The following is a 23446-nucleotide window of genomic DNA, read 5'->3' on the forward strand; positions in this document are numbered from 1 at the left end:
CCTTTGGGAGACGAGTTGATCTCTTAATGCTGGAAGAGGAAAAATTTTTCGTTGTGTGTTACGTGGAGCAGGTGCATCCTGTACTGGTCTCCTGAGCGTTCACATCTGATGCGAATTATCCAACCACTTTACACCTTTGATCTTACTACAGCAACTCACACTTGTACTTTGGGGTGCACATATCCTTTCTATGCTTCTTCAACCTGTCAGCACCTCTATCATTGACCTCTTGCATAACAAAATAGGAGTAAACAACTTGGCCCATCATACCAGCCCTGCCATTCTATATGATCACAACTAGTCTGCCCCAAGCCTCATTTATAGTTTTCAGCAGCCCATGTTTCTCTGATCTTTCAAACATTTACCTATCATTTTAAATATCCCAAATTATCTCGCCTTATCCAAGCTGGTTTTTGCAGGCAGTGTTGTTTTCACTGAAGCTTGCAGATTCAAGTGACACTTTGAACAGGTCTGCCTTCTGTGCTGAAAATTGTCATCTTTTATTTGAAATTTAAATCCAGCTGTCTGCACCAGGGCTGTGTTTCAATGAATAAAAGAAGTTGGAATATTAAATCATTAACTGAAGTGATTCTGCAGATACTGGCCATCTTGAACAGCACACACAAAATGCTGGAGAAACCTCACATCAGGCAGCATCTTTGGAAAGGAATAAGCTGTCAATGTTTTGGGCTGAGACCCTTCACGGTGGGTATTTTCTACCTTTTAATTCCTTCAGGGACTGCAACTTACAGTAGCTAGTGTAAATTAAAGACCCTGAAAGTGTAGTGTAATAGAGGGGTTTTAGTGCAACGTGTAGCTGAAAATGGGAGGACAGTAATGCCAAGTGCAAAGGAATGATAGTGGAATCCTGCTCCAGCAGTCTGTGGGCAATGTGAGAGACCGCGTGCAGTGGGTGTGTCAAGTGCAACTCTTGGCTGACCATTGTTTCTCTTCCTCTGGATTTCCAGCAACTGTAGAATCTCTTGTGTTTCCTGACTGACCATTTTCTACAGCTGGAGCTGTGGATGGGCCCACTGTGGAGAGATACTGCACACAAATAGGCCCTTCAGCCCAACTGATTCATGCCAACCAAGGTGCCGATCAATTCCCATTCAAACCGAAGACATTGTAGGACTTAATGTTTAGTGAACTGGGCACACCAACAACATGAGCAATGGCTGCACAGGTGAGACAGGGGTAGGTGACCAGGTAAAGCAGTAGTTCAGGCAGATTATGGAGGAGAGACCTGTGGCCACCCCTCTCAAACACCATCTGTGTGGGGGGGAGAGTGGCTTCTCAGAGGAAAGCACCAACTGCCCAGTTAGTGGCACCATGGTTGAAGGAGGGGGAGGCAAAAGAATTAGAGGACCTCTAGTTCAAATTTACTTTGAGATTTGTCTTGCTGGCATTTACTGAGGAGAAAGGAAATATAATGGGATTTATGAAAACGCATACATAAAAAAAGACAGAATGTTGAAAAAGAAGACACTGCAAATTTAAGAAAATACAAAGCGTAAGGAATTCTCGGAAGTGAGTCTTCAGTGATAGGGATCTAACTGTAAGAGAGGAAGATGGGTGCTTCAGTAACAATGAATGGTGTGTTGTCTCCCTGGTGCCAGGATCAGGAGTGTCTCGGAGCAGCTACAGGCCATTTTGAAGGGAGAGGGGGAACAGCCAATGGTGTGGTACATTTAAGTACCAATAACATTGATAGAAAAAGGGACAAGGTCTTGCAATGTGAACTTAGACAATAGGTGCAGAAGTAGACCATTCGGCCCTTTGAGCCTGCACCGCCATTCTGAGATCATGGCTGATCATCTACTATCAATACCCGGTTCCTGCCTTGTCCCTATATCCCTTGATTTCCCTATCCATAAGGTACCTATCTAGCTCCCTCTTGAAAGCATCCAGAGAATTAGCCTCCACTGCCTTCTGAGGCAGTGCATTCCACACCCCCACAACTCTTTGGGAGAAGAACTTTTTCCTTAACTCTGTCCTAAATGACCTACCCCTTATTCTCAAACCATGCCTTCTGGTACTGGACTCTCCCAGCATCTGGAACATTTCCTGCTTCCATCTTGTCCAATCCCTTAATAATCTTATATGTTGCAATCAGATCCCCTCTCAATCTCCTTAATTCCAGCGTGTACAAGCCCAGTCTCTCTAACCTCTCTGCGTAAGACAGTCCAGACATCCCAGGAATTAACCTCGTGAATCTACGCTGCACTTCCTCTATAGCCAGGATGTCCTTCCTTAACCCTGGAGACCAAAACTGTACACAATACTCCACGTGTGGACTCACCTGTACAAATGCAAAAGGATTTCCTTGCTCTTGTACTCAATTCCCTTTGTAATAAAGGCCAACATTCCATTAGCCTTCTTCACTGCCTGCTGCACTTGCTCATTCACCTTCAGTGACTGATGAACAAGGACTCCTAGATCTCTTTGTATTTCTCCCTTACCTAACTCTACACCGTTCAGATAATAATCTGCCTTCCTGTTCTTACTCCCAAAGTGGATAACCTCACACTTATTCACATTAAACGTCATCTGCCAAGTATCTGCCCACTCACCCAGCCTATCCAAGTCACCCTGAATTTTCCTAACATCCTCATCACATGTCACACTGCCACCCAGCTTAGTATCATCAGCAAACTTGCTGATGTTATTCTCAATGCCTTCATCTAAATCGTTGATGTAAATCGTAAACAGCTTAGGGAGTTGGATAATAGATTATAGAGCAGGGCCACTAAAATGCAGACAAAATTGAAAGGGTGAATACAGGACTGAAGGTGTTTTATTTGAATATGTGCAGTATTGAACTTGTAGCAGAGTTATGGATTGGCATGTATGATGTTTTGGGCATCACCGAATCATTGCTGAAAGAAGACTATAGCTGAGAGCTTAACCCAAGGATGCACATTGTATCAAAAGGACAGGCAGGAAGGCAGAGGAGGCGGTGCTTTAAAAATAAATCATTAGAAATTGGAGACATTGGGTTGGAAGGTGTTGAATCATTGTGAGTAGAGCTAAGGACCTGCAAGAGGTAAGAGGACCCTGATGGGAGTTGTATACAAACCCCCGAACAGTAGTAGTAAGGATGTGGCCTACGAATTATAATGGGAGATAGAAAATGCATGCCAAAGGGGCAATGTTACAGAAGTCATGGGGGGATTTCAATATGCAGGTAGATAAGCAGAAAATCAGGTTGAAGCTGGATTCCAAGAGGGGGATTTTCTAGAATGCCTACGAGATGGCTTTTTAGAGCAGCTCTTATCTGAGTTCACTAGGGGATCGGCTATTCTGGATTGGGTGTTGTAGAATGAAACAGAATTGATTAGAGAGCTTGAGGTAAAAGAACCGTTAGGGGAAAGTGATCATAATATGATCAAATTCACCCTGAAATATGAGAAGAAGAAGCTAAAGTCAGATGTATCAGTTTTACAGTGGAGTAAAGGGAATTACAGAGGCATGAGAGTGGAGTTGGCTAGAATTGATTAAAAAAGAACACTGGCAGGGTTGACGGCAGAACAATGGCTGGAATTTTTGGGAGTGATTTGGCAGGGTAGGCACAGGATATATACATCCCAAAGAGGAAGAAGTACTCTAAAGGCAAGGTGGCACAATCTTTAGCTGACAAGAGAAGTCAAAGTCAACATAAAAGCCGAAGGAAGGTCAAATAATAGAACAAAAATTAGTGGGAAATTAGAGGCTAGGGAAGCTTCTAAGTATTAACAGAAGTCAACTTAAAGTCATTAATAAGGCAAAGATGCAATACAAAAATAAGCTAGCCAATAATATTAAAGGGGATACCAAAAGTTTCTTAATATTATTAAAGTATAAAATAGAGGTGAGAGTGGATATTGGACTGCTGAAAAACTATGCTGGAGAGGTAGTAATGAGGACAAGGAAATGGCAGATGAACTGAATAAATATTTTGCATCAGTCTTCACTGTGGAAGACACTAGCAGTATGGTGGAAGTTCCAGTTGTCAGGGGTCATGAGGTTACCATTACTAGAGAGAAGGTTATTGGGAATCTGAAAGGTCTGAAGTAGATAAGACACCAGAACTGATGGTGTACATCCCAGGATGCTAAAAGAGGTGGCTGAGGAGATTGTAGAGGCATCACTAGATTCTGGAATGGTTACAGAAGACTGGAAAGTTGCAAATGTCACTTCACTCTTCAAGAAGGGAGAGAGGCAAAAGAAAGGAAATTATAGGCCAATTAGTCTGACCTCAGTGGTTGGGAAAAATGTTGGAGTCCATTGTTAAGAATATAGTTTTGGGGTACTTGGAAGCACATGATAAAATAGGTCATAGTCAGCATGATTTCCTCAAGGCAAAATCTTGCCTGACAGATCTGTTGGAATTTTACCTGCATACTGAAATCCCCCATTACTTTTGTAACATTTGGCATGCATTTTCTATCTCCTGTTGTAATCTGTTGGAAGAAGTATCAAGCAGGGTATGTATTTGGATTTTCAGAAGGTCTTTGACAAGATACCACACATGAAACTACTTAACAAGCTGCAAGCTCCTGGTATTACAGGAAAAATTCTAGCATGAATAAAGCAGTGGCTGATTGGCAGGAGGCAAGAGTGAGAATAAAGGGAGCCTTTTCTGGTTGGCTACCAGTGACTTGTAGTGTTCCACGGGAGTCTGTGTTGAGACCGATTCTTTTTATGTTATATGTCAATGATTTGGATGACGGAATTGGTGACTTTGGTGCAAAGTTTGCAGATGCTACAAAAGAAGGGGGAGGGGCAGGCAGTTCTGAGGAAGGAGAGAGGCTACAGAAGGACAGACAAATTAAGAGAATAGGCAAAGAGTGGAAGATAGAATACACTGTCCGGAAATGTACGGTCATGCACTTTGGTAGAAGAAAGTAAAGGGTTGATTATTTTCTAAGTGGAGAGAAAACGCAAAAATCTGAGGTGCAAAGGGATTTGTGAATCCTTGTGCAGGATACCCTAAAGGTTAATTTGCAGGTTAAGTCCATGGTGAGGAAGGCAAATGCAATGTTAGCATTCATTTCAAGAGGAGTAGAATATAAAAGCAAGGGTGTAATGCTGAGGCTTTATAAAACACTGGTGAGGCCTCATTTGGAGTATTATGAGCAGTTTTGGGCCCTTTATCTTAGAAGGGATGTGCTGAAACTGGAGAGGGTTCAAAGGAAGTTCACAAGAATGATTCCAGGATTGAACAGCTTGTCATATGAAGAGCATTTGATGGCTCTGGACCTGTATTCATTGGAATTCACAAGAATGAGGGATGACCTAATTGAAACCTATCGAATGGTGAAAGGCCTTGATAGAGTGGATGTGGAGAGGATGTTTCCTATGTTGGGAGAGTCTAAGACCAGAGGATACAGCATCAGAATAGGAGAATGGAAACGAGGAGGAATTTCTTTAGCCAGAGAGTGGGGAATCTGTGAAATTCTTTGCCACAGGCAGCTGTGGAGGTCAAGTCTTTATGTATATCTAAGGCAGAAGCTGATAGGTTCTTGAATGGTCACAGTATGAAGAGATAAGGGGGAAGAGGGAGATTGGGGCAGAGAGGAAAAATGGATCAGCCATGGATAAATGGTGGAGCAGATCTGATGGGCCGAATGGCCTAATTCAGCTCCCTATATCCTGTGGTCTTATGGTCTTGTAGTCTATACAAACCTGAGATTCGTTTCATTGCAGGCATACTCAGTAAATCCAAGAAACAATAGAACCAATGAAAGACTGCACCCAATAGAACAGGCAAACAGCCAATGTGCAAAAGGTAACAAAACTCTGCAAATATGAAAGAAAAAAAATAAATAATAATAATAACTAAATAAGCAATAAATATTGAGAACATGAGATGAAGGTTCCTTGAAAGAGGGTCCATAGGTTGTGGGAACAGTTCAGTGATGGAGTGAGTGAAGTTATCCCCACTGATGAAGAGCCTGTTGTAATAACTGTTTCTGAGCCTGATGGTGTGAGTCCTGAGGCTCCTGTGCTTGGAAGGAGGATAGGTCAGGTGTATCTCTTGGCTAAAGGAATTGTGCAGGATTTGCATGTATGGATCATTGGGAATATTTCTGGTGTAAGCAGTTTTTAACTGATTTGGATAGAACACAGTGGATGGACACTTAGGGTGAGGTTAGTAATTTACAGAGGAAAGCTGAAGCAAATAGACATGGTATTGATAAGGGATGTGGGAAGACAGGAAAGCTGAACAGCATCTATCTTAATGCATTAATATAGATAAAAGAGTGTTGACCAGCACATGGAAATAAAATACTATTGCAATTATTGAGATGGGATTGAATGAAGGGCAGATTGCCCTTCTGGGAAGACTGATTTCAATATCAATATCAATAGTTCAAACATTGAGGAGAACGGCCTCTTTACAGGTGAATCAATATCTGTTGCCCTTTTAAAATGGAAACAGTGAGAGTTTGTGGTCAATGTGTTCAAGTAAGAGTGAAGGGTCAGGATGGCAAGTCGAGGCAACCCTGAATATCAAGGAATATTGAGGACTGGATGCGGAAGTGTGATAGAAACACATTTGAGAGACAAAAATGGAAAGTCCCTTCACGAGTACAGAGATCAGATGGGATTCTTACAAAAGAACCCTGAGTGACCAAAATTTCCCTGACCTTTACCATAGCCTTGGGAGGGATAGGAGCAGGCAATATAAGAAATTAATTAACTGAGGAAGGCAAATTGTGATACTGTTAGGCAGGAACTTCAGAGTGTAAATTAGAAAAAAGGTGTACTCAGGGAAATGTGGAGATTGTCTTGGCAGCATTTGCATGGCATTCTGGATAGGTTTGTCCCATCGAGGCAGGGAAAGAATTGTAGGGTGAGGGATTCATGGTCGATATGTGATGTGAAAAATCTTTTCAAGGGGAAGAAAGATGATCACTTAAGTTTCAAGGATCCGACTGGGAGCCAGTGAGTTACAAGGCAGCCAGGAGGAGCTTAGGAATGGATTTAAGAGAGCCAGAAGTGTACATTAAAGGTCTTGGTAAACAGAATTAAGGAAAACCCCAAGGATGACTAGAGTGAGGGTAGGAGGATGATCAATGATAAGAGGAAACTTGTGCCTGGATCAAGTGGAGGATGGAAAGGTCTTTACAGGTGAACACTGAAGCAAGTGAGGGACCTTGACATTTGATGACAGTGTTAAACAGGCTGATAGACTGGAACAGGTTGACATTAAGAAAGAGGATGTGCTGGAACTTTAGAAAAAACATGAGGATAGGTAAAGCCCCAGGGCTGGTAGGATATACCCCAGGTCAATACAGGAGGTGAGAAAAGTTTTGGTGATGATCTTTGTGCCTTTGCTGGCCATGGGAATAGTAGCAGATGATAGGAGGGTGGCAAATGCTTTTCTCCTTTGTTCTGGAAAGTTAATAGTTCACGTTCAGGTTTATTGTCTTTCAACCGTGTATGTGTATACCAGTAAACGAAACAATGTTCCTCCGAACCAAAGTGCACAACATGTGAAGTAATATTATCACTAATGTGAAAGCATATTTCATGAGATTGACACTTAGCGCAATGTGAATTTATGAAACAAGACAAGAAGTAAACATTGCAGTGCCACTGGTGTTTCATAAGTGATGTGACCTGGGTGGTCAGAGGGAGTTCAGTAGACTCATGCCCTGCAGAAGAAGCTATTTCCTACCCTAACGGTCCATTGTCCTAATGCTGTGGTAACTCCTGCCTGATCATAGGGGGTCAAAGAGATTGTGGATGGATGAGAGGAAGCTTTGACAATGCTAAGGGCACTGTGTATACGGTGCTTCTGATTGATATCTAGGACGGGAAGGAGGAGAGACCCCAATGATCCTCTCAGCTATCCTCACAATCCTTCATAGGGTCTTGCTGCACAAACCTTGCAAGTCCCTTACTAGACAGTGATGCATGATCCAGCTGGACAGGACACACTTAATGGTGCTTCTGTAAAAATTTGTTAATGGTGGGTGGGGGGGGGGAGCTTAAGATAATAGCTCCTCCAGAAAAACGCTTATTCTGCCCCACTGATCCACCAAATACAAGATTTCTTGAAAATATCTGAACTGGTAAGGGGGGCAAGAATGGGGAAAAGGAACAGAGATTTTAAAAAAGCATCTCTGTGGAGCCTGTGGATGAGGGGGTCGCAACGAGCGGCTCTCCTACATGACTGCGTGGTAGCGAGGCTGACGCTGGGCCTCGTTCAGACAAAGCGGCAAATTTAGTAAAAATTCTGGAAAAGATACGGGAATTCCAAAAAAAACATAAAACAGCAATTAAATGATATCGTCAGAGCTCACCAACGTTAATCAAAAAATAGCAGTGATAGAGATACATATTGAAAAGGTGGAAGATCGCATTCAAAACGTGGAACAGATATGTGAGATGATAAGAGTTTTAAATCAATAGGAAAATAAGCTACTTGACCAAGAAGAAAGGTCACGACGTAAGAATATCAGGATATATAATGTTCCCAAAGGAGCAGAGGGGTTATCTATGGTGGAGTTTGTAGAAAAATTACTATGGGATACGCTGGAGATTCCCCCGACTATAGTACTTGAAATTGAGTGAGCACACCGCGCACTCGCCCCGAGGCCTTCTGGAGACAGGCAAGATAGGCCACGGTCAATAGTAATCAGATTCCTTCGGTACAAAACCAAAGTAGGGGATCCATCAGACTCCATCAATACCCAGAGCCTGGACTGACACCAACTTACTGCCCTCTACTGTGCCTATTGTCTTGTTTATTATTTATTATACCATGGTCCTGAAAAACATTATCTCATTTTTACTGTGTACTGTACTAGCAGTTGTGGTCAAAATGACAATTAAAAAGTGACGATATCTTGACTTGACCTGACATTAAAACAAAATGGGAGAAGGAAGGAGGGATAATTATATCTGAGGAAGAATGGTCAACAATATGGAGATATCAATGGAAGTGTACCAGTTCACAGAAATGGAGGGAGTTTGGATGGAAAAACTTGTTAAGATATTTTATTACACCTTCTCAGAAATTCCATTATGATAGTAACCTCCCTGTTTGCTGGAGAAATTGTGGATATTAAAATGCAAACCATTATTGTATTTTCAGGGAATGCCCTATTATCAAAGACTGTTGGAGGGGGGATACACAATGCCCTACAAGACATCTTTAAATGTGAAATACCCTTAGAAAGTAAGACCATATATTTTGGGTATATACCTGAAGAATGGTTGAAAAGAGATAAATATTTAATTAATATACTGCTGGTGGCTGGTAAAAAGACTCTTACCAGGAAATACTTATCACAGGAGAGCCCAACTTTAAACACATGGATGGAAATGACAATGGACACTTACAAAATGGAGAAGTTAACGGCATCTGTTAATCATAAGCTGGAAAAATTTGATTCATACTGGGGAAGATGGTTTAACTACATAATGCCTCATAGGCCTGATTTTATTCTCACAAATCAATGAATATGTTGTAAAAAAAAGATCACTTGCTACTTGTACATAGTTCTCTCCTTTCACTTGTTCTTTCTTTCTGCTCTTTTCTATAAGTGTATACCTCAGATAAATATTATGTGGAGATTTGTGATATATATGATTATATTATATATATATACAATGTCTGAAATACATCTTATGGAAATGTTTGATGATGAACTTCAATAAAAAATAAATTACAGAAAAAAAGAACATGGTGGGTGTCAGCTGTTGATTGAGAAGCTATTTAGTGTGTTGGCCTTCATTAATTGAGGGATTGATTTCTATAAAATCCTGGTTAGACCACACTTGGAATATTGTGTTCAATTCCTATCAGCTCACTATCGGAAGGATGTGGAAGCTTGGAGGAATTTACCAGGATGCTGCCTGGATCGGACAGCATGGCTTATGAGGAGAGGCTGAGCGAGTGAGGGCTTTTCTCTTTGGATTGAAGGAGGATGAGAGGTGACTTGATCGAGGTATACAAGATGATAAGAAGCATGGGTAGAGTGGGCAGAAACTTCCTCCCAGAGTGGAAACGGCTAAATTGAGGGGGCATAATTTTTAAAGTGATTGGAGGATTGGAGTAAACAGATGCATTGGGGATGTTTAAGAGACTCCTGGATAGGCATACGATTGAAAGGAAAATGGAGGGCTATGTGGGAGGGAAGGGTTAGATTGATTTTAGAGTGGGTTTAAAGGTTGGCACAACATTGTAAGCCAAAGAGCATGTAATATGCTGTACTGTTCTATATTGTATGTTCTAAATTGAAAGGCAAGAAGGGGTGACTAAGTATGTTGATGAAAATCCCAAGGCATGTTATTATCAGTGTTAAGAGCAAGAGGATAATCAGGGAAGGAAGAGCCCATTCAGAGTCGAAGTGACAACCTATGCGTAGAGCCAGAGGATATCGACAAAGGATCTAGTGCTTTCCCAGCATACATGATGAATAAATTCTGCTCAGGCCTCCAACTGACATTTCAATGACAAACTCTGCCATCTTCACCCCTGTTTGTCATCAACAAGTCACATAAAATCGATACCTGTACCCTGCTGGAAACTTGAGAAGAGCTTATTCATCAGTGGACATTGATATTCGCAGAGTTGGGTACCTGCTGAGACAGTGAAATTCTAGACCACGTTGAGATTTTAGACATTTTAGAGGATCGTAAGACCCTGCAGCAGATAGTGAGGTCAGCTGAAGGGATCATCGGGGTCTTTCTTCCCGCCATTACAGACATTTACACCACACGCTGCATCTGCAAAGCTAACACCATTGTGAAGGACCCCAAGCACCCCTCACACAAACTCTTCTCCCTCCTGCCATCTGGCAAAAGGTATCGAAGCATTCGGGCTCTCACCACCAGACTGTACAACAGTTTCTTCCTCCAAGCTTTCAGACTCCTCAATTCCCAGAGTCTAGTCTGACACCAAACTAAAAACATACACACACACACACACACACACACACACCTCTCTGAACACCACTCCACTCCCTTTGCAATTTTTGCTCATTTCTTTCTCAGTTCCTGCTAAAACATTGTTTACATTCACATTTACATTTACACCATTTATTATTATATTGTAATTTCCCCTTTACTGTGCCTATTATCTTGTTTATTGATTATTGTACAGTCTTGCACTTTGTGAACTTTATGTAGTCCTGTATAGGTCTGAAGTCTAGTGTAGTTTTGTGTTATTTCATGTAGCACCATGGTCCTGAAAAACGTCTCATTTTTACTGTGTACTGTACCAGCAGTTATGGTTGAAATGACAATAAAAGCGAACAACAACACACACAAAATGCTGGTGGAACGCAGCAGGCCAGGCAGCATCTATAGGAAGAAACGCTGTCGACGTTTCTGGCCGAGACCCTTCGTCAGGACTAACCGAAATGAAAGATAGTAAGAGATTTGAAACTAGTTGGGGGAGGGGAAATGCAAAATGATAGGAGAAGACCGGAGGGGGTGGGATGAAGCTAAGAGCTGGAAAGGTGATTGGCGAAAGTGATACAGAGCTGGAGAAGGGAAAGGATCATGGGATGGGAGGCCTCGGGAGAAAGAAAGGAGGGGGGAACACCAGAGGGAGATGGAGAACAGGCAAACAATTAAATATGTCAGGGATGGGGTAAGAAGGCGAGGAGGGGCATTAACGGAAGTTAGAGAAGTCAATGTTCATGCCATCAGGTTGGAGGCTACCCAGCCGGTATATAAGGTGTTGTTCCACCAACCTGAGTTTGGATTCATTTTGACAATAGAGGAGGCCATGGATAGACATATCAGAATGGGAATGGGACGTGGAATTAAAATATGTGGCCACTGGGAGATCCTGCTTTTTCTGGCGGACCGAACGTGGGTGTTCAGCGAAACGGTCTCCCAGTCTGCGTCAGGTCTCACCATTATATAAAAGGCCACACCAGGAGCACCGGACGCAGTATACCACACCAGCCGACTCACAGGTGAAATGTCGCTTCACCTGGAAGGACTGTCTGGAGCCCTGAATGGTGGTGAGGGAGGAAGTGTAAGGGCAGGTGTAGCACTTGTTCTGGGTAAGTGTCAGGAGGGAGATCGGTCGGAAGGGATGGGGGGGGAACGAATGGACAAGGGAGTTGCTTAGGGAGCGATCCCTGCGAAAAGCAGAAAGTGGCGGAGGGAAAAATGTGCTTGCTAGTGGGATCCAGTTGGAGGTGGCGGAAGTTACGGAGAATTATACGTTGGACCTGGAGGCTGGTGGGGTGGTAGGTAAGGACAAGGGGAACCCTATCCCGCGTGGGGTGGCGGGTGGATGAGGTGAGGGCAGATGTGCGGGAAATGGGAGAGATGCGTTTGAGAGCAGAGTTGATGGTGGACAAAGGGAAGCCCCTTTGTTTAAAAAAGGAAGACATCTCCTTCATCCTGGAATGAAAAGCCTCATCCTGAGAGCAGATGCGGTGGAGACAGAGGAATTGTGAGAAGGGGATAGCATTTTTGCAAGAGACAGGGTGGGAAGAGGGATAGTCCAGGTAGTTGTGAGAGTCTGTAGGCTTATAGTAGATATCAGTAGATAGGCTGTCTCCAGAGATGGAGACAGAAAGATCAAGAAAGGGGAGGGAGGTGTCGGAAATGGACCAGGTAAATTTGAGGGCAGGGTGAAAGTTGGAGGCAAAGTTAATGAAGTCGACGAGCTCAGCATGCGTGCAGGAGGCAGCGCCAATGCAGTCATAGATGTAGCGAAGGAAAAGAGGGGGATGGATACCGGTATAGGCTTGAACATGGACTGTTCCACAAAGCCAACAAAAAGGCAGGCATAACTGGGACCCATACGGGTGCCCATGGTTACACCCTTGGTTTGGAAGAAGTGGGAGGAGCCAAAGGAGAAATTATTGAGAGTAAGAACTAATTCCGCTAGACGGAGGAGAGTGGTGGTAGAGGAGAATTGGTTAGGTCTGGAATCCAAAAAAAAGCGAAGAGCTTCGAGACCATCTCGGTGGGGGATGGAGGTATATAGGGACTGGACGTCCATGGTGAAAATAAGATGGTGGTGGTCACCACTCTCCTCCATCTGCCTGCCTTTTTGTTGGCTTTGTGGAACAGTCCATGTTCCAAGTCTATACGGGTATCCATCCCCCTCTTTTCCTTCGCTGCCTCCTGCAGTACTTGGGGTGGGGGTGGGGGTGGGTAGAGCGGGTGCAGACGCCAGGCAAGATCATTAGATTCCAACAATCGGTGTACTGTTCATTACAGAATGCCCCCTCTGGTACTTCCCACTCCCTCCCCTCTCCCTTCCCCTCTCCCTGCCCCCTTCCCACTCTCAGTCCACAATAGAGACCCATATCAGAATCTGGTTTATCATCACTCACATATGTCATGAAATTTGCTTTTTTTTTGCTGCAGTACAGTGCAATACATAAAATTACTACAGTACTGTGCAAAAGTCTGGGGCACCCTAGCTATATATATATGCCTGTCTTTTTGTACAGTATAAAAATGCTTTGGCCTCAAAATAGGGAGTTGTAAGAGGACGTTTAAACAAATACTGAAATACTTAAAGGTATTTAAAATGTTTAATATGCTTTATTGCTGCAATATCATTGCTATCTTGGAACAATAGTGCAAAAATTATTAACACAAGCACAACATGCTGTTGCGTGAGAGTTAAAGCAGCGTAGTCAGGGAAGATAAAAGTGCTACTCTCTGTGGAGGACGTGCAGCAGCACTTTACAGTGCAAATACTGTGAAGATAAGGAAGGGCAGTGACAGAGACTGGTGGACTCATTCACAAGGCCAGTGATGTGTGGGGGTGGAACTGGACTCTCTGACGGTGGTGTCTGAAAAGAGGATGCTGTCCAAGTTGCATGTCATCTTGGACAATGACTTCCATCCACTCCATAATGTACTGGTTAGGCACAGGGGTACGTTCAGCCAGAGACTCACTCCACCGAGATGTAACACTGAGTGTCATAGGAAGTCATTCCTGCCTGTGGCCATCAAACTTTACAACTCCTCCCTCGGAGGGTCAGACACCCTGAGCCAATAGCCTGGTCCTGGACTCATTTCCACTTGGCATAATTTACTTATTATTATTTAATTATTTATGGTTTTATATTGCTGTATTTCTACACTACTCTTGGTTGGTGCGACTGTAACAAAACCCAATTTCCCTCAGGATCAATAAAGTATGTGTGTCTGTCTGTTATGTTGGGAGGAGGCAGCATGCCTATAATGGATATCAACAGGTTGGGGTCCCCATGATCTTGACAGTGGGTCAATAGTCAGTGCAAACGTATGGTTAAAGCAGCCACAAGAGCAGATCGTCCAGGCTAACGACATCAGTAACAGAGTTTCAGACAATTCAATTGACTTTATTTCTTACATCCTTCACATACATGGAGTAAAAATCTTTACATTACGTCGCCACCTAATTGTGCAGTGTGCAACCATAGTAGTTTATAATAAACAGAACAGTCAATGTAACATAGAAATCAGTGTGAGTTAATCAGTCTGATGGCCTGGTGGAAGAAGCTATCCCCGGAGCCTGTTGGGCCTGGCTTTTATGCTGTGGTACCATTTCCCTGATGGTAGCAGCTGGAATAGATTGTGGTTGGGGTGACTCTAGTCCTCAATTATCCTTCTGGCCCTTTTATTACACCTGTCTTTTTAAGTGTCCTGAATCATGGGAAGTTCACAACTACAGACGCGCTGGGCTGTCCGCAACACTCTCTGCAGAATCCTGCGATTAAGGGAGGTACGGTTCCCATACCGGGCAGTGATGCAGCCTGCATCTCCCAAGGAGCTCAGTCTGCAAGAGGTCATAGGGAGAGTCTCAATCTGCTCAGCGAGGGAGGATGAGCGATACCATGATGAGGGGTATAGTTCAAGTGGACTGCCAGAGACTTTGACCTGGGCTGGGAATGGTTATGGGGCATAATTTCAAGGTGATTGGAAGAAAGTATAAGGAAATGTCAGCGTAACTTTTTTTTTTACAGAGAGTGGAGTGTGTGGAACATACAGGCAGAGGTAGATACACTGGAGACATTTAAGAAACTCTTAGATAGGCACATGGATAATGGAAAAGTTGAGGGTTATTATGGGCTGAATGGCCCATACTGTGGTGTAATGTTCTATGTGCTGTCTGAAAGAAAAGGGCCATAACAGTAAACAGGAGGACATCTGTAGATGCTGGGAATTCAAGCAACACACACAAAATGCTGGTGGAACTCAGCAGGCCAGGCAGCATCTATAGGGAGAAGCACTGTCGACATTTTGGGCCGAGACCCTTTGTCAGGCCATAACAGTAGCACAGTTGGCAGAGCTGCTGTCTCACAGCTCTAAGGACCCAGTTTGAACCCTGACGTCCACGACTGTCCGTGTGGAGTTTGCACGCTTTCCTGTGACCACGCAGGTTCCTCCCACATTCCCCAAACAAGCAGGGTCGTCCACCACCTGGGTGCAATGTTGTGCACGACAAGCCCAGCTCCATCGCTATCCAGCAACCTGATGGTGGGCTAGATCTGCTATCCTTAATGCTCTTAATATTCACAGTGTTCACCTCTGACTACTGCTCTGACTGTCACCACAAACACAAATGCAAATGCCCCTCCTCTTTTTCCTCCACCTGCACCCCAGAATATTCACCCCTGTGCATCCCTAAGCCATGTTTCTGGAATGGCTATATCAGTCTAAGCCAAATGATAGCTAATTTGATAAAGATAAATGGAAAATAGAACTGGGAGAAATAAAGAAAATAGGGATATTTCCTGTTGAAATCCCAGCATGTACAATTATTGTGACTCTATGGGAATCAGCAGCTTGTAAGGCTCTGAACAAACGGATTTAAAACAGTAAGAACAGCAAGTTACCAATCTTTTGCAAGACCAGGGGGGAACGGTGGTGGAGGCTGATACGATGGGGTCTTTTAAGAGACTTTGGGATAGGTACATGGAGCTTAGAAAAATAGGTTATAGGTAAGCCTAGTAATTTCTGAGATAGGGACATGTTCGGCACAATTTTGTGGGCCGAAGGGCCTGTATTGTGCTGTACATTTTCTACGTTTCTATGTAATCAGCACCCCTATTTCAATAGCCAATCAACAGCTTCATTTTAAACTCCGTGCAGCCTCAGCTAGACGGATAGAAACGTCAATGTGATTGGCGAATGTGTAGAATATGCAAATATCCGTCACAGACCCTAACCGAGAAATGTGATAAATTTACAGAACAGATCTTTTGCTCGAATCGTCGGTTCCAATAAAGCCAACATGGTGTTTGAAAGGCGGTGATGAACACGGGTACCATTTGCTATCGGTCACCCTGATGTAAAGAGGGAGAGCAGGTCTGAAGGGAGCTTGAAGGGGGCGGGCCGCCGTGTTTGATCGGCAGTTCGCCGCCATGGAGGGTTTCGATGCGGCGGCGGTGAGCCGGGCCGAGCAGACGGAGCTGTCGCGGATGATCGCCGCGGAGCAGCAGAAGGCGCAGTTCCAGCTGCGGGTGCACGGCTTCACCGACGTGTGCTGGGAGAAGTGCGTGGACAAGCCGGGCTCCAGGCTGGACTCGCGGACCGAGAGCTGCCTGGTCAGCTGCGTGGAGCGCTTCGTGGACACCACGCTGGCCATCACCAACCGCTTCGCGCAGATGGTGCAGAAGGGGGGACACTGACCGTCTGGCCGATTGAAGGTGTCTCCAAGGTCATTTCTTCAACTTCCTACTCCGCCGCACCTTCATAACGCATGCAGATCTTCAGTGCAAGTCATTCTGGACGTTGGAATCCCATTAAAGTCCTTGTTTCGTGAGTACTATTGACTGGAGACTCCGACTCGCTGTGGAGTTTTTGTTAATTTTCTGCACGGCCCTTGTAGGCTGTCCTTCAGTGATACTGAAAGTCACGGCCTGGATGAGGGAGCCGGGACGGAATCAAGGACGAACCCGGACTCGTAACCAGAATGTGGGGGGATCGATTGTTGCTGTGCGCCGTCACCGTGCCTGTGTTGAAATCTCCCCCCGCTTCCGCAATCATGGGACGTGAAGTCATGTTTGTACGCGGAAATCATCGCTCGTTCCGATTTTGTCTTCAGTTACATGTGCTTACCGGCAGCATAAAGGACTGTCTCACGTAAAAGTGCGGCGTTAGTTCAAAGTCCAGTAACAGAAATTCGCCCTTGTTAATTTTTTGAGATGTGGAATTAAAATGTGCTCTCACGAAATTGATGTCGGGGAGAAAAACAAAAATTAACTTCTTTTCTTTTACGCGCGGTTAGCGTCGTGGCTTTCGTCACGGAAAATCATGACGGAGAGGGTTTTCTAACGCAACCTCTTCCCAGATGGCGGATGGCATCTGTTTCAGTAATGCACAGATTGTATTTGCTGTGGTCCCGCTCGCTCCCTGTACAGTAATGTCTTCATTCTCGTCTTCAAATCTCTCATGGTCTGAGCTGTTCCCACTCTCACTGTCCCAGCCCTGTAATTCCATAAAAAGCCCTCCATTCCTCCGATTTAAACACAAGGATAAAAAAGCAGGTCTTGGCCTGGAGCCAGTTCCAGACTGCCCCAGGTTTTTACCTCGGCTCCATTTTCCACTCTCCCCTGTACACTTCTATTCCCTTGTGGTCTAAATGTCTGTCTGTCTCCACTTTAAATGTATTCAATGAATTCACCTCCGCAGCTTTATAAGGCCTTAAGGAATAGGAGCAGAATTAAGCCATTTGGCTCATTGAGTCTGCCATTTCATCTTGGCTAATCTATTTTCCCCTCAGCCCCAATTCCCTGCCTTAAATTATACTCAGTTCCATAGATTGACCACTCTCTGGCAAAAGAGATTCCTCCTCGTCACAGTTCTAAATGGGCGTCCTGTTCTGAGTCTGTCCCCTCTGGTCCGAGACTCCCCTCACCACAAGAAGCATCCTCTCCTCCTCCACTCTATTGAGGCCTTTCACGTTTCAATGAGGTCCCCCTTCATTGTGGGGCAACATAGGAATGGGCCCTTCTGCCCACAACTTCTCTGCTGACCTAAACACCCCTCAGGCATTGCCGTTGTATCTGTTTCCACCACTTTTAGTTGTGCATTCCAGGCATCTAACATAGATAGGTACTTTATTGATCCCAAAGGAAATTACCGTCATAGTAGCAGTACAAGTGTACAGATATAAATATTGGAAGAGAAGAAGGAAGAATAAAAGACATGTTACCTCAGTCTATAACAGGAGGAGATCATTACTTCCCCGGCCGTAGGTTGACTCATTATCGAGTCTAATGGCCGAGGGTGAAAATGACCTCATTTTGCACTCTTTGGAGCAACACATTTGTCTTAGTCTGTTACTAAGGGTGCTCCTCTGTTGAGCCAAGGTGGCATGCACAGGGTGAGGGACATTGTCCAGAATTGTCAGGATTTTCCGGAGGGTCCTTTGTTCTACCACAGCTTCCAGTCTGTCCACTTTGACTCCTATAACAGCCTTTTCCAATCAGTTTTCTCGAGTTTGTTGGCCCAGCACACCAGCGCATAGAAGATTGTACTGGTCGAACATGAAAGGGAGGCCTGCATACTCAAAGGACCTGGGTCTCCTCAGGAGTTAGAGATGACTCTGGCCCTTCTTGAACACAGTCTCTGTGCTGGCGCTCCACTCAAGTCTATCATCCAGGTGCCCCCCCCCCCCCCCCAGCTACTTGTAGGTCCTCACCACGTCCATGTCTCACGATCAATAGTAACAGGGAACAATGCAAGCTTAGTCTTCCTAAAGTCCATCACCATCTTTGTCTTACTGACGTTGAGCTGCAGATGATTCAGCTTGCACCATTTGACAAAGTCCTCCACCGGGGTCCTGTTTTCATCCTCCCGCCCTCCCTTTGTACAGGCAACTATTGCAGATTCATCAGAGAATTTCTACAGGTGACATGACTTGTTGTATGTAAAGTCGGAGGTATACAGGGTGAACGGGAAGGGAGCCAATACCTGTGGGTCCCCAGTGCTGCTTATACCCACGTCTGACACACAGCTCTGAAACTACACATACTGAGGTCTGCCAGTCAGGTAAGCCATTATCCGGGATACAATGGAAGTGCCAACATGCATTGAACTGAGCTTTTTTAAATGTTCTATGTTTAAAAAAAAATGCACCATGTACATCTCATTGATTGAGATACAGTGTGGAATTGGCCCTTCAAGACATGCTACCGGCAACCAACTCCTCATTTAACCCTAGCCTAATCACACGGCAGTTTGCAATGACCAATTAACCTACTAACTGGTAGTTCTTTAGACTGTGGGAGGAATGTGGAGCACCCAGAGGAAATGCACACGCTCCATGAGGAGGATGTACAAACTCCTTACAGAGGTCTCTGGGATTCAACTCCCAAGTCCGACGGCCCAAGCTGTAGCAGCATTGCGGTAATTGCTATGCCCCCTGTTCTGATTTGGAGGCTCATGTGTCTCAATGACCCAGAGAGCTATGTTGGCTGGAGTCAGGGCTTAATGCTTTGGCTCCTGGTAGGGTCACCCATGCCAAACTAAGGGTGGTCCACCAGTCCTCCAGATTTGGGGTTCAGTTCAAGACTGTTAGTCTTGACCTGAACCCCAACGGTCAAACAAAATTGTTACGGAAATGACAATGAAGAATCCTGTATCTGAGTGCAACTGTATTCCTGAGTTCCCACCCGGGAGAAAGACAGTAGGGAAAAAGAGGGAGAAATCGCTCTGCTAAATCTACCCCTCACCTCAAAATTATGCCCTCTATTTGTAAATGATAATAAAATAGTATCAGCTGTAATTGTAATTAGTGCAGAAAGGTATCAAAAATGACAGGGAGACCTTGGTCAGCCATATACTTTATTCATTCATTTACAGGATGTGGGCATCAACAGCTAAGCCAGCATTTATTGCCCAGCCCTAGTTGCCCTTGAGGAGGTGGTGGTGAGCCGCAGTCCCTGAGGTGGAGGTACACCCGCGGTGCTGTTAGGGAGGGATTTTGACCCAGCGACAATGAAGGAACGGCGATATGTTTTCAAGTCAAGATGGCGATTGACTTGGAGGGGGATTTCCAAGTGGTGGTGTTCACGGGTATCATCCCTGTAGATGGTAGTGGTTGCGGGTCTGGAAGGTGCTGTCTTAGGAAGGTACTTAATGCTGAGGAAAGGAAAGTGGCATTCAATTCAGTTAAGTGTGAGGTGAGGTGTTGTACTTTGGGAACTTGAGCAATGGTTGGTAAGACCCTGGGGAGTGTTGTGGAACAGATGGGGCTCAGAAGCATAGGTAGATAGTTTGCTGAAAGTAGCATCGGAGGTAGACAGGACGGTGAAAAAAAACCTCTTGGCATACTGGCCTTCATCAAGGCTTTGAATAAAGGAGTTTCCAAGTCGAGTTAATTTTCAAATGTACAATGGTAAACTTGCTACAACAGCACTCACAAGAGAAATATCAATTAAACATGAACTATGCACAAGAAAGAACACTGTTGAAACAAAGATAGCCCATTCAGACTGCACCTTGAGAAGCTTGCTGGGACGTTATGTTGTTGTACAAGACATTGTTGTGGCTACACTTGTTCAGTTCGGATCACGCTGTTACAGGGGAGATGTCGTGAAGCAAGAAAGAGTGCAGAGAATGTTGCCAGAACTCGAGCTTGGGCAGGCTAGGTATTTTATTCACTGGAATATAAAAGCATGTTTAAAAGAAATGGACTGGGAAGTTCTGCCTTAGCAAGAGCCCAAGCCCAGCTCTCTGCGCAGAGAACACTGGAAAGCTTCAATGTCTATGGAGGTGAACTTCAGGTAAACTTTTCATAACATGTTTCTTTTTGCTTTTTGTTCCATTTTACATTGATTCTCAAAACACCTATTTACACACTTCGTGTCAAGTATGGCATTTATTTTTCTTTTCTCATTTTACTCACTCCTGTCTCACAATGTAAGTTTTCTCAACCTCCTTTTCTCCACACAGAGCAATCTCTCTAGATCATTTCTATTTCTGTACTTCCTGTGTTTATATTCACTACTTTTCTTCCCCATAACTTTGTAGGGCACCATCCACAACTATGATGCTGAAGTGGCCACTTAGCCCATCAGGCCCATTCCTGCTCTTCTTATTACCTTGTGGCCCTACGAGTTGTTCTGATTCACATATTTCCTTAAGGTTCCTCATTATGATGTAATAGTGCAGCTACCCTGGCTCAATTTTGACCGAGAGTGGTATCTCACTCTCTCTCTCACATTCTCTCAATCAGCTGCTCTGGATTTCACCTAGATCCCAAAGATGTGCCGGTTGCTAAGTTATTTGGCTGTAGTAAATCACAGAAGGATGGCAGGCAAATCACAGGGGAGTTAATAGGCATGTGAGAGATTACTGTGAGGGCTCTCTGTTAACATTTATGAAAAACTTGGACAGGTACGTGGATGAGAGGGGTATGGAGGGATATGGTCCAGGTGCAGGTCAGTGGGACTAGGCAGAAAATGGTTCGGCACAGCCAAGAAGGGCCGAAAGGCCTGTTTCTGTGCTGTAATGTTCTGTGGAATGTAGGAGATTGGGAGGGTTAGGGTCACCTCACAGTGTTTTTTTAGAAAATCATTAAGGGCAGAGATCAGGTGAATGTCTTTTCCCAGGGAAAGGAAACCAAAGCCTTGAGGGTAAAGGTTTAAGCTGAGAGGTGAAAGGAATCTGGGGGGAGGGGTGGAATTTCTATACGCTGAGGGTTGAGTGCAGATAGAACAAGGAAGTGGTTGAAACAGTTAAAGTTGCAACATTTAAACCTTTCTGACATGATCAGAAAGGTTTAGAGGGACATGGGCCAAATTTGGGCAAATGAGACCAACTTTGGTCACACCTTGGTTGGCATGGACCAGTTTGGTCAAAAGCCTATATCTGCGCAGTATTTTCATTCTGGGGGAAAAGACTACCTGCCTTACTGCTAGCTCTCATAACTTTAAATATTTCTTTCAGGTCACCCCTCTAGCCTCTAATGCTCCAGCGAAAACTGTCCAAGTTGGTCCAACCTCTCCTTTTTGCTAATATTATCTAATCCAATGCACTTTCTATTGTCAAGAGATCATCCTGGTATTGCTAATCATGGATAGTATCAGGGCTGCAGAAAGGGGAGCATTTCAAGGAGGAATTGTCTGTAGGTAAGCTAGCCAACAATATCAAAGAGAACATCAAATGTTTTTTCAGATATATAAAGAGTAAAAGAGAGGCAAAAGTAGATATTGAACTACAGGAAAATTACACTGGAGAGGGAGTAATGGGGTACAAAGAAATGACAGCCAAACTGAATTAAGTCTTATGCATCAGTCTTCCCTGTGGAAGACTCTAACAGCATGCCAGAAGTTTGAGAGTGTCATGGGACAGAAGTGAGTGCAGTTGCCATTACTAGGAAGAAGGTGCTTGGGGAAACTGAAAGATCTGAAGGTAGATAAATCACCTGGTCCTGATGGTCCTGAAATAGGTGGCTGAAGATATTGTGAAAGTGTTAGTAATGATCTTTCACTAAACTCTGGAATGGTTCTGGAGGACTAGAAATTGCAAATGTCACTCCACTCTTCAAGAAGGGAGGGAGGCAGAGGAAAGGAAATTATAGCCAGACCTCACTGGTTGGACGGTGTTGGAGTCGATTGTTGAGGATGTGATTTCATGAGGATGTACTTGGAAGCAAGTGGTAAAATTGGCCAAAGACAGCAAGGTTTTCTTAAGGCAAAATTCTGCCTGACAAATCTCTTATAATTCTTTGAGAACATAACAAACAGGAATAGACAAGGGAGAATTGGTGGATGTTGTGTCCTTGGATTTTCAGCAGGCCTTTGACAAAGTGCTGCACATGAGGCTGCTTAACAAGTTAAGATCCCTTGGTATTACAGGAAGAGTATTAACATGGATTGAGCATTGGCTGATTGGCAGGAGGCAAATGTGAGAATAAAGGGAGTCCTTTTCTGATTTGCTGCTGCTGACTAGTGGTGTTCTGCAAGGACTGGTGTTGGAACCGCCTCTTTTTACGCTGTATGTTCATAATTTGGACGACAGAATTGATGGCTCTGTGGCCAAGTTTGCAGACTATATGAAGACAGGTGGAGGTGCAAGTAGTGTTGAGGAAGCAGGGAGGCTACAGATGGACTTAAGACAGATTAGGGAAATAGGCAAAGAAGAGGAAGGTGGAATACAGTGTCAGAAAGTGTGTGGTCATGCACTTTGGTAGAAGAAATAGAAGTGTAGATTATTTTCTAAACAGAGAGAAAATCTAAAATCTGAGGGCCAAAGGGGCTTCAGAGCCGTTGTGCAGGAATCCCTGAAGGTTAATTTGCGGGCTGACAAAGTGGTGAGGAAGACAAATGCAATGTTAGCATTAATTTCAAAAGGACCAGAATGTTAAAGCAAGGATGTAATGTTGAGACACTGGTGAGGACTCACTTTGGGTATTGTGAACAGTTTTGGACTCCTTATTTACAAAATATTTACAAAATGATGTGCTGACGTTGGAAAGGGTTTGGCGGTGTTTCATGAGAATATCTCCAGGAAAGTAAGGCTTATCATA

At 44.2% G+C, this 23446-nt stretch overlaps 1 protein-coding gene across 1 annotated transcript; it reads left to right on the forward strand.

Moving 5' to 3' along the window:
• Window positions 1-14334: 14334 nt before the first annotated feature.
• On the forward strand, window positions 14335-17147 carry timm8b (translocase of inner mitochondrial membrane 8 homolog B (yeast)). Its single transcript, XM_059953898.1, has one exon. It carries the CDS (start codon window positions 16332-16334, stop codon window positions 16596-16598), a length of 267 nt encoding a protein of 88 aa, XP_059809881.1. The 5' UTR covers window positions 14335-16331; the 3' UTR covers window positions 16599-17147.
• Window positions 17148-23446: the final 6299 nt, after the last annotated feature.

The sequence above is a fragment of the Hypanus sabinus genome, chromosome 29 (genome assembly GCF_030144855.1).
Source record: "Hypanus sabinus isolate sHypSab1 chromosome 29, sHypSab1.hap1, whole genome shotgun sequence".
NCBI classification, from domain to species: Eukaryota; Metazoa; Chordata; class Chondrichthyes; order Myliobatiformes; family Dasyatidae; genus Hypanus; species Hypanus sabinus.

Bases quoted from the DNA above. Each gene is read 5' to 3' on its own strand.
- timm8b (XM_059953898.1), top strand. From the start codon at position 16,332: ATGGAGGGTTTCGATGCGGCGGCGGTGAGCCGGGCCGAGCAGACGGAG.